Source organism: Enhydra lutris, unplaced genomic scaffold (assembly GCF_002288905.1).
Source record: "Enhydra lutris kenyoni isolate GAN:26980312 unplaced genomic scaffold, ASM228890v2 scaffoldscaffold41, whole genome shotgun sequence".
In the NCBI taxonomy this organism is placed as follows: domain Eukaryota; kingdom Metazoa; phylum Chordata; class Mammalia; order Carnivora; family Mustelidae; genus Enhydra; species Enhydra lutris.
The window spans coordinates 3,985,055-3,996,926 of NW_019154125.1; the positions used below are offsets into that span (position 1 = coordinate 3,985,055).

The 11,872-nt window shown below is 40.0% G+C and overlaps 1 protein-coding gene across 4 annotated transcripts; it reads right to left on the reverse strand.

Moving 5' to 3' along the window:
- Positions 1 to 568: 568 nt before the first annotated feature.
- On the reverse strand, positions 569 to 1,842 carry LOC111155424 (heterogeneous nuclear ribonucleoprotein A1-like). Of its 4 annotated transcripts, none has more exons than XM_022515573.1 (2): positions 1,039 to 1,842; positions 661 to 879 (listed from the first exon to the last, which is right to left on the reverse strand). In XM_022515573.1, the coding sequence occupies exons 1-2, from the start codon at positions 1,787 to 1,789 to the stop codon at positions 668 to 670; spliced, it is 963 nt and encodes a 320-aa protein (XP_022371281.1). In that variant the 5' UTR covers positions 1,790 to 1,842; the 3' UTR covers positions 661 to 667. The 4 variants fall into 4 exon arrangements, with proteins under 4 accessions (XP_022371279.1, XP_022371281.1, XP_022371280.1 ...); XM_022515572.1 differs by having other exon boundaries at positions 661 to 900; XM_022515575.1 differs by having other exon boundaries at positions 661 to 864; positions 1,015 to 1,842.
- Positions 1,843 to 11,872: the final 10,030 nt, after the last annotated feature.

Below are 11,872 nucleotides of genomic sequence, written 5' to 3' on the forward strand. Positions count from 1 at the left end.
ATTATTAAAACACTTCTGCTCATTACAGGAAATCAGAAACCACAAACAAGGAAATAAACAAAAGAACAATAAAATTTCATCATCTTAGAAACAACTGCTTTGTGGAAGAGAATGGGAGCAGAGGAGAAATGTATATGAATTGATCAGTGACTGATGAGGAAAAGGCGAGCCTTGGTAATATTTTGGGAGGGAGACATAGAAGATCAAGTGACTTTGATGGGGATCTAGGAAGCATAGCTTGAAGTAAATGAAGAATTTTTTCAAAGTAGCTAAACTGATTCCCTACCTCAGATTAAAGCATAATTCATTCATTTTTTTTTTTTTTTAAAAAGACACATTTATTCAGCGTCATGATCAGACTATTACATTTAGCAATCAACAGCATGGGTGCAAAAAAAAAAAAATCTACATTAAAACCCTTTGTTGGAATGCTTTACACTTTCCACAGAACAGAAACTAAAATAACCTGTTATACAATTAGTCACAAATACAGTCCTCGAGTTTTTTTGCCCATACACATGAGTATTGTCTAAAACATGTCTTCTTTGTAGCAGCTAGGCCCTGCCACCACTGTGCTTGGCTGAGTTCACAAATCTGTTGTAACCTGTAGCTTCCCTGTCACTTCTCTGGCTCTCCTCTCCTGCTAAGCTTTGTTTCCTGGCAGTAATTAAAACCTTCTGCCACTGCCGTAGCTGCTGCTGCTGCTGGAACCACCATAGCCACCTTGGTTTCGTGGTTTGGCGAAGTATTGGCCTCCACCACCATAAGGGCCAGAGCTTCTGCCTCCAAAATTGCCTCCTTTCATGGGTCTAAAATTTGAGGATTGATTGTTGTAATTGCCAAAATCATTATAGCTTCCGCCACCTCCAAAGTTGCTTCCACTACCACCGCCATAGCCGCCTCCGCCTCCTCCGTTGTTATAGCTGTCATAGCTGCCACTCCCGCCATAGCCACTGCCCTGGTTTCCATAACCCTGTCCACCACTTCCATAGCCTCTGCTTCCTCCAGAGTAACCAGGGCCGCCTCCTCCATAACCACCATCATTACCAAATCCGTTATAGCCATCCCCACTGCCACCATATCCACCACCACCTCGACTGCCACCAAAGCCACCTCGACCACTGAAGTTTCCTCCGCGACCAAAGTTGTCATTCCCACCAAAACCACCTCCACGACCACCACCAAAGTTTCCAGAACCACTTCGACCTCTTTGGCTGGATGAAGCACTAGCCATCTCTTGCTTAGAGAGCGCTTTCCTTACTTCACAGTTGTGGCCATTCACAGTATGGTATTTTTGAATGACAATCTTGTCTACAGAATCATGGTCATCAAATGTTACAAAAGCAAAACCCCTCTTTTTGCCACTGCCTCGGTCAGTCATGATCTCAATCACTTCAATTTTCCCATACTGTTCGAAATAATCTCTTAGATGATGTTCTTCAGTGTCTTCTTTAATGCCACCAACAAAAATCTTTTTCACAGTTAAGTGGGCACCAGGTCTTTGAGAATCTTCTCTTGAGACAGCCCTCTTTGGTTCCACAACTCTTCCATCCACCTTTTGTGGCCTTGCATTCATGGCTGCATCCACCTCCTCCACAGTGGCATATGTGACAAACCCAAAGCCTCTGGAGCGCTTGGTGTTTGGGTCTCTCATTACCACACAGTCCGTAAGTGTTCCCCATTGCTCAAAATGGCTCCTCAGACTCTCATCGGTTGTTTCAAAGCTCAGACCTCCGATGAAGAGCTTCCGCAGCTGTTCAGGCTCTTTGGGAGACTCTGACTTAGACATGACGGCGGTGGGAGGAGAGACTTTAACGATGCTTACTCGGCGGCGTCCATGGGCAGAAAGCTAATTCATTCATTTTATTTGCTAGCCCTAAATCTCAAAAAATTAAGCATGCATTCCCAAGGCTTTATTTCCAGTTTTATTTTCTTCTGATACTCCATTGCAGTCAAATTACATTCCTTGGGCTTCCTCAAAATTTGTCTCTGGCATCCTCTTGACTTTACGCATATGCATAAGTTATTTATTATAAGGAATGACACCAATCATTGTCTGATGAAATATGTTCACCTTTCAAAGCTCATCTAGAATGTTTTCTTCTTCATGAGATTTTCACTTCTTACCCAGTCCTTACCACCCTCCTACAAGGAATCTCTTCTCTTTGACTCTCCATAGCACTTTGCCTTTTGTTGATTGCCTCCGTGTTCTGGTGGTGTGGAAAGGGGACAGAGCAGTGAATTTGCAATACATGACAGTACTTTGTAAACTTAAAAGCATTGTACAAATGTATGATGTTAGAGTTGGTTTCATCCTTAGAACTACATTATAAGCTCCTTTAGGGGGTGGACTATATTTTATTCAACTTTTTCTCCCCATTGCCTACCATGATGCCTAGCACATGGTTATCTAACAAATATTTGTTAAGTAGCATAGAACAGTTCTTTTTTGTCTTTCCCTTGTGCTCATTCTGTAGAAGTGGCCTTGTGTCATAAGGAAATGCTTCTTGTCTTTATTAACCCATTATCCATAAATTACACAAAAGCCTCTATGCTGATCACGAAGGGTGAGAAATGCATCTTCCCTGCTGAGTTTGTGAGGTATAGATATATAAAATTGTTTATTTCCAGGCATTATATTTTTGCTGGGAAGATAATGAGGATTCTTCCTGGGTCTTTCGGCTTAAACCAATGTACAGATTTGTGTTTGGTACGGATGAGGGACTCATGATCTAAGGCCTTCTATGAGAGCATAGGCACAGCTGTCCAAACTAGAGGCCCAGACAGTGGTTCTGTGAGAGGCACATTCCAGATACCCGTGCTTGCTTCAAGAGTATCTACCAAATGTTCTCCCATACCTTGTTTTGCAGTGCCATCAGGAGCATTTCCCCTGCCCTAAGCTGTCACAGAAGGCAGGAAATTTCTTCTATGCCAGCATTTCAGATCATCTTGTGCCCTGTAAACTTTATAGATGGGGGAGTCCAACATAAAATGAAAATGCTTGCTCTCTCCTTCTACCTTCTACCGTAATGTGTGTTTTTAGACCCTATTGGGCTACCAGTCCAACAACATAAATCTTCATTTTGAAAACGTGAAGGAGGGGCGCCTGGGTGGCTCAGTCGTTAAGCGTCTGCCTTCGGCTCGGGTCATGATCCCAGGGTTCTGGGATTGAGCCCTGCATCGGGCTCTCCGCTTGGCGGGAAGCCTGCTTCTCCCTCTCTCACTCCCCCTGCTTGTGTTCCCTCTCTCGCTGTGTCTCTGTCTGTCAAATATATAAATAAAATCTTTTAAAAAATAATAAAATAAAATAAAGAAAATGTGAAGGAGGAGATGTTGGGACAAATCACCCTTCAACACAGAATTATAGTGTTAGATTGACTCATCAGAAAATTTCCTTCCTAGATGTGCCTTTATTCATGCAAGGTACTTAACAGAAACATGTTCGCTCCTGCAGAGACCCTTCCTTCGGATCAGCCCACATTTGCCATGGTCTTCCTTTGTGCTGGACACCCTACCAGCGCCTGAGAGTAAAGAGTTGAATGAATTGAAGCCCTTGTCTTATAGAACTTAGAGACACTTTCTAATATGCTCAGAAGCTTGCAGTGACTTGGAAAAAGGATTACGATTCACCATGACATGTCGGATTGTGCATATGAAGTTCAACCATAGCTCAGAGGGAAGCAACATCAAGAAGAGCTTCACAAATGTGTGCGAGTTTTGGAGGATAAGCAGGAGTTCACTGGGCAGGTGGTGGAGGTGAGAGCATTCCAGGCACAGGGAACCATCTGTATAATTGCCCAGGGGTATGAAGTTGTATGGCAGGTTCAGAACATCATGGTACGGAATGTATGAGAGCCTCAGGGGCTGTGTAAGGGGAGCAGGGGGACGACCAGGTAATATACTGGAGCTTCTGTGTAAAGAGAAATATTAACCAAACCCCTGCTGAGACACCATTTCCCTGGGAGATTAGCCATTATCCCCAAATTCTACTTACTCTTTTGATGAGGTTGTGAGGAAATGGGAGTGTTTTCCACTGCTGGTGGGAATGCAAGTTCGTACAGCCCCTAAGGAAGGCAATTTTGAAACGTCTATCCAAATGACAAAATTTCAAACGCATGTGGCTTTTGACCCAGTAATCCCCCTTCCCATAATTTTCTGATAATATCACACACTTGCAGAATGACATTTATAGGATAAGTTATTCATTGTGGCATCATGTGAATCATGTGATTCATCCATTTGATTGCATAGGTTGAATTTCATTCCTTGCTGAGTTGTATTTCATTATATAGATATTCTATCCATTTATCAATTAATGAGCACTTTTTTTTTTCAAATTTTGCTCCTTAGTAGACATTTGCCCACTAAACTTTGCAGTGTTTTCATTTCTCTTGAATAAATAGGAAGGAATGGGACTGCTGGGTGGTACAGTAAGTATATGTTAGAAGAAACCATTGAGCAGTTTTTCTAAAATGGCGGTATCATTCAGCATGGGCACCAAAAACATATGAGAGTTCACTTGCTCCATGTCAGCACCTGTCACTCTCAGCCCATTTAATCTTAGACATTCTCGTAGCTGTGGAGAGAGAGTGCTCTTATTGTGGTTTAATTGGCTTTTCCTTAGCAATGAATCATGTTGAGCATCTTTCTGTGTACTTATTTGCCATCCACATTTCTTCCTTAGTGATATGTCCAACTCTTTTTGCCTCTTTTTATTAGATTGTTCATTTCCTTATTACTGACTCGTAAGGGTTCTTTATATATTTGGGTTGTAAGTCTTTAATAAGACATATGTTTGGGAAGCATTTTCTCCCAGTCTGTGACTTTTCTTTTTCTATTCACTGTAGTATCTTTCAGAGACCAGAATTTTTTTTTACTAAGTCTAATTTATCATTTTGTTTTTTATGATTCATGCTTCTTTTGTCCTAAGAAATCTTAATCTAAACCAAGACTATAAAGCTATTCTATGTTTTTCTTATAAAATTTTTACAGTTTTAGCTCTAATATCTGGGTCTGTTGTCCTTTTGGAGTTAATTACTTGTACATGGTGTGTATATATATTAATCTTCAATAAAAAGTTAAAAAAAATTTTCCCACTATGCAGACCTCAATTTTGATGTGACTTTTAATACTACTCCACCTAGTGGTTACTTAAAAACACTCACACATTTAATCTGTCTATTCATATGACATTTTAAAGTTTATTTTTTTTATTTTTATTTATGTAATCTCGACATCCAACATGGAGGTCGAACTCAGGACCTTGAAATCAAGAGCTCATGCTCTTCTGACTGAGCCAGCCAGGCACCCTCATACAACATTCTAAATATAAATACAAAAGCAGTTTTTGTGTTTTTTGTTTTTTGTTTTTTTTTCAAAAAAAGAAACAAAAGTATTTTGAAAATGAATGTTTGGAAATAATTATTTTATTTTATTTTGAAATATATATTAATATATCATCTGTAAAAATTCTCTTACCTCTGCATACTTAGAAAACTTGAGAACAAATTTTTCTAACTTCCTTTCAATACTCCCACTTTAAAATGAGACATACCCATGGGATTCACTTTTTTTTTAAATTTGAAAGTACAGCATTTTCCAATTACTTGTCAAGAACAGTTAATTGACATTAAGAAAGGTAGATTTTTTTACTAATAATTTTCAATAAAAAACTTCTGAATAAGTGGATCAAATTGAAAAATGAGTATTGGATCTATATATCTGTGTAATATATTCTTTTTTAAAATAACCAAGTATCAAAATAAGCTGAACTTACAACTTGACTTTTGGGTTGCTATAAAAAAATCCATAATCCAAGGGGCATCTGGGTGGCTCAATTGGTTAAGTGTCTGCCTTTGTTCCACTCAGGTCATGATCCCAGGGTACTGGGATCAAGCCCCGCATCCGCTCCCTGCTCAGTGTGGAGTCTGCTTCTCCCCCTTCCTCTGCCCCTCCCCCTCCTTGTGCTCCCTCTCTCTCTCAAATGAATAAATAAAATCTTTAAAAAAAGTGGTAACCCACTCACTGAAAACATTATTAATAGTAATAGCAAAAAGAATTTTTGTACCATGGGGCGCCTGGGTGGCTCAGTGGGTTAAGCCTCTGCCTTCAGCTCAGGTCATGATCTCAGGGTCCTGGGATCGAGCCCCGCATTGGGCTCCCTGCTTAGCAGGGAGCCTGCTTCCTCCTCTCTCTCTGCCTGCTTGTGATCTCTCTCTGTCAACTAAATAAATAAAATCTTTAAAAAAAAAAAAAGAATTTTTGTACCATCAAGACAAAATAAAACTGTTTTTAAAGTATTTACTTTCTATTTACATTACACCATAAATGCTTGTGTGTATTTTATAATATACATAATTTGTAAGTATATAAATATAAAATAATTAGTTGTATCTTTGAACAAATTACTCAGTCTCTCTGTGTTCCTATATTCTCACCTGTAAGATGAATGATTTTGATAACATAATCTATTCAACTTGCTTTAAAATTCTTTGATTTTGTAATTCTATGCCTCCAGATCCTCTTTTTGACCTGTATGTCCACATTTTTAAAATGATACCATCATCAGCCTTCCTTCACATGCTTAAAAACATCTAAGACCCACATTTTCTTTGGAATTCAGGCAGCTTATTTCTCCCTGCCTGAGGTCAATCCCCAAGTTATACAAGTATACTTTGAGATTTAAAGAAGAAAAATTGTTTTTCTTTGGGGAATAATGGAGGCAGGGAGATCAGTTCTATAACATTGCTATAACTAAAGCATGAGAAAGGGATTTGCTTAAGGAGGTGTAAAACAAAAACAAAAACAGATGTGGGGTATGACAAAGGAATTTGCCTTGAGGAAAAAAATGACAGATCTGGAGATAGGTTGCAGATATAAGGGCCTTTGCAGGAGGAAGAGTTAAAGATCATTTAGAAGATTCTAGCCTGGGAAATTAGAAGAAAGGGGTTATTGTGGACAGGTTTACAAACATATTAAATTGATGCCAGTATGTGATAGGAGAACGTTGCACTCTGTTGCAGAAATTAAATTTGAGGCGACCTTGTAACATGCAACTATCTTTACCTTTTTAATTAGAAAATAAGTCACAGATTAAGGAAAAATGGGTTAATATCCCTAATGGATAAAGCTAATCTACAAATCAGTAAGAAGAAAGATGCATTTCCAATAGAAAAATGGGCAAAGACAAAGATAAGAAGACACTCAAATAACCAATAAATGTGAAAAATGTTCAATCCTACAGTTTAAGAAATGTGAAATGAAAATAATAATAGCTTGTAATATAGGTAATCGGGAGACGCTTTCATCATAATTATGTTGCTTCTTCGAAAAAGCTGTTCTTTTCTCTTATAGAAATGGACTTGAATGAGGTTAGAATATATTGTGAAGCTATGCCTTCTGAGCCCTGGCTTATGGAAATGAGAACCTGAGAGGGAGAAGGAGGCAAGGAAGCCTGGCCAGAGCCCAGCAGGTTGATATGAGGGAACAGGTGATCCAGGAATGTGCTGAGAAGAGCTGACAATCAGAGCAATTCCTGATGACTACATCAAGTGAAAACGATAATTTCTGGCAAATTAAAATGCTATGTCTCATTTCCAAAGATGAAGAAGAAGTGAAAAATATCTTTTTAAACCAGATAGCCAGGTTCATCAACATGTCATCCCAACGTAGCTAGAGAAGTTGAGAAAGCACCAGATAAACATTGAAAAGCAGCAAAGTTAGGGGGCACATGGGTGGCTCAGTTGGTTAAGCCTCTGCCTTCAGCTCAGGTCATGATCCCAGGATTACAGAATCGAGCCCCACACCAGACTTTTCCTTTTCCCTCTGTTGCTCCCCTTGCTTGTACTCTCTGGCTCTCTCTATCTCTCTGTCAAATAAATAAATAAATAAAATCCTTACAAATAGAAAAGAACCAAAGGTGCAGAATCTCTCAGGTATATCAATACAGAGCGTAAAGTTTGTCATGTACACTCCAATCGAAGACATAGAATTGTGTTTGAAAATGCAGAGGCTCTTCTAGGGATTCAGAAGTGAATGGTACAAAGGGGCGCCTGGCTGGCTCACTCAGTAGAGCATGGCTACTCTTGATCTCCCTCTAACGACAGGGGTAGAGTTTATTTAAACAAAAAACAAAAGAGAGAATGATGTTAAAGAAAAAACATCAAGAAAACCAGCAGAGGGCGCCTGGGCGGCTCAGGGGGTTAAGTGTCTGCCTTGGGCTCAGATCAGGATCCCAGAGTCCTGCGATCTAGTCCCAAATCTGGCTCCCTGTGCAGTGTGGGTTCTTCTTCTCTCTCTCCCTCTCCCGCTCTCTCTCCCTCTCTCTCTGTCAAATAAATACATTAAAATTCTTAAAAGGAAAACCAGCAGAATTTCTCCAACTTCATCTGGAATCCATAGAAAAATTAAGGGACAAAACAATGTTGAATTTACTTCATTTTACCAGCCTCACAACTCTTCGTGGTGTATTTTATGATGTTTTGATCTTTCTAACAGTAGTACAGTTGATTTTTAGTCTCCTGTATGCACTCTACTTTTTTTTTTTTTAAGATTTTATTTATTTATTCGACACAGAGAAAGAGCACAAGCAGGGGAGCAGCAGAGGGAGAGAGAGAAGCAGGATCCCTGCTGAGCAGGGAGCTGGACATAGGGCCCAATCCCAGAACCCTGGGATTATAAACTGAGCTGAAAGCAGGTGTTTACCCGACTGAGCCACCCAGGGACCCCTACAGGTTGAAATTTCTGAAGCCATGTTACCATGCTTCTTACATTGAGTGGAATCTCGGAGTCTAAAGCTCTCATTTATATATGCCTTGGAAAGAAATTTCAAAAAATCCTAAGGAGACTCTGAACCTGAATTTCAGTGTACTTCCTTGGACTGTCTATCTCCTTGGAGAGATAGTGGCCTTCATTCAGAAGTCATTTTTTGTTAGGCTTCTCAGTGTTCCAAGAGAACAGGGATGGTGGCACAGGTCTCCTTCCCTTATCTCTGAAGGGTGAACCAGCTCCAGAGTTCACTCTGGGATTGACTGAAGCTTTCCTCCAGCAGCGGCAACATGGTTCACCTTCTGCCAGCTTTGCTTCCCTGGTCCCTTCGGGGTGCTGTTCTTGAGAGCAATCCCTTACATTGCCCACCTCCACTCCCCAGCAAGTAGATTGCCGCCTCAGCTGCTCCTGCCAGAGAGCCCGAGCTAAGACATACTCCAAATATTCATTCAGCTATTGTCAACACAATCCCTGGGTCTAGTTAGATCACAAGAGAGGTGGCTTTCTTGGTAACTTAATATGGGTCACCCTAAAATTGCTCAGCTTAATTTTCTTGGAGGGGGTCTTATACCTGCCTTTGTGGAGTGAGGCTGTACAGAACAGCCCTGTGAGACCTGACATTATTTCTACTCAAAAGTTCTTGCTACTTCCACAGTTTCATGTCTAGGGAGTTTACCCTAAGGAAATAATCTGACTTACAGGCAAAGGTGCAAAAGATGCATAAAGATAATGATTAGGGCAGTTTATAACAAAGGAGTGGTGGAAACTATATAAATATTCACTGTATATACATTGGTTAAAATTTAAAAATACATGTAACGAGGGGCACCTGGGTGGCTCAGTGGGTTAAAGCCTCTGCCTTCGGCTCAGGTCATGATCCTGGAGTCCTGGGATCGAGCCCGGCATTGGGCTATCTGCTCAGAGGGAGCCTGCTTCCTCCTCTCTCTCTGCCTGCTTCTCTGCCTACTTGTGATCTCTGTCAAATAAATAAATAAAATCTTAAAAAAAAATACATGTAACGATATTAACAGTTAACCTCATTTTTTCAAACACCCTAAATATGTTCATAGATGAAGATACCCCAAATTTGATGTGACAAGTAGGACATTAGACATTGATAAGGCAATTACCCACAGAGAGGTGAAAGTTGAAGTGACATCATTCTTAAAATTCCATAAAATTATACATATTGGACACACTTTTGCTGAATTTTTGACAGTATAATAAAATGTATATAAACACTAAACATTTTATTGAGTTATATGATACAATTTAATTTTTAAACAAATCCTACTAATTTGTAAAAATTCTACTAACTGTAATAAAGGAGTTTTTTTTTTTAAGATTTATTTATTTTAAAGAGAGAGAGCGCAAGCAGGGAAAGGAGCACAGGGGAGGGGCAGAAGGAGAGGGAGATAGAATCTTGAGCAGACTCCCCCGCTGAGCATGGAGCATGGCGTGGGGTTCAATCCCATGATTCTGAGGTCAGGACCTGAGCTGAAATCAAGAGTTGGATGCTTAACCAACCGAGCCACCCAGGCACCCCAGTAATAAAGGAGTTTTTTTTTTTTTTAAAGGTTTTATTTATTTATTTGACAGAGAGAGATCACAAGTAAGCAGAGAGGCAGGAGGAGAGAGAGAGAGAGAGAGAGAGAGGAGGGAGCAGGCTCGCCACCGAGCAGAGAACCGGATGTGGGGCTCGATCCCAGGACCCTGAGATCATGATGGGAGCCGAAGGCAGAGGCTTTAACCTACTGAGCCACCCAGGTGCCCCAGTAATAAAGGAATTTCAAAACTTAGTTGTGATAGGGGCGCCTGGATGGCCCAGTGGGTTAAGCCTCTGCCTTTGGCTCAGGTCATGATCTCAGGGTCCTGGGATCAAGCCCCACATCGGGCTCTCTGCTCAGTGGGGGAGCCTGCTTCCTCCTCTCTCTCTGCCTGCCTCTCTGCCTGCTCTTTCTGTGATCCTTTCAGTGATCTCTCTCTGTCAAATAAATGAGTAAGATCTTTAAAAAAAAAAAAAGAAAAAAAAAACTTAGTTGTGATAGGTTAATTCTAATAATCATGAAATGAATTTCCATCATTACTAAATGATTTTTGTGTCTATTTAGTCTGAGTCAACAAACATAGGTATGGTTATATTTACTGATAATCTCTCTAGGTCCTCATTATTTTATTTGTACTATGTGTCATTTATTCCTATCAGCACTATAGAAGTCAACTTCATTTCCAGTTATTTTATTGGGAAGAAACTGGTCTTCAATAAATTGAGCAGTTGAGTAGCTACTTGGTGGAAATTCATTCAGACTCAGACTGGAGGCAGTCTTTTTTAAATTTTTTGCTCTTGCTAGTTAGCCGAAGTATATGTTCAATTTATTTCTATTTTTAGTGGATTCATCCATAGAATATTTGTTATGATAAATAGTTGACCGTTTAATGTAAATGAAAGGAGTGCTAAATGAAACTGTATTACAACATAAACTCCACTATAAATATAAATGTATACACATGGACTTAGGAAAAATGTTTGAAATGATACACACTTTTGAATGGTGAAATTGTGAATGACTTTTATTCTAGTGTACTCTTTCTTATATTAGAAAATAAATAAAATGAATATTTCTCAATTTATAACTACAAAAAATGGGATTTTTTTTAACAAATATAAAGTTGTTTCTTATTTTTAAATAGAGCATATTAGTCTCCTTGATCACTTTAGGGATATGCATTTTATATTGAGTATTTATTTATTTACTTACTTAGAGAGGGGGTGGGGGAGAAGGATGGAGGGAGAGAAAGAATCTTTTTTTTTTTTAAGATTTTATTTATTTATTGGACAGAGAGAGATCACAAGTAGGCAGAGAAGCAGGCAGAGAGAGAGGAGGAAGCAGGCTCCCCACTGAGCAGAGAACCCGATGTGGGGCTCGATCCGAGGACCCTGAGATCTTGACCTGAGCCGAAGGCAAAGGCTTTAACCCACTGAGCCATCCAGGCACCCAGGGGAGAAAGAATTTTAAGCAGGCTCCATGCCCGGCATGGGGTTCCACGTGGAGCTCCCCACAGGGCTCGATCTCAGAACCCTGAGATCATGACCTGAGCTGGAAGG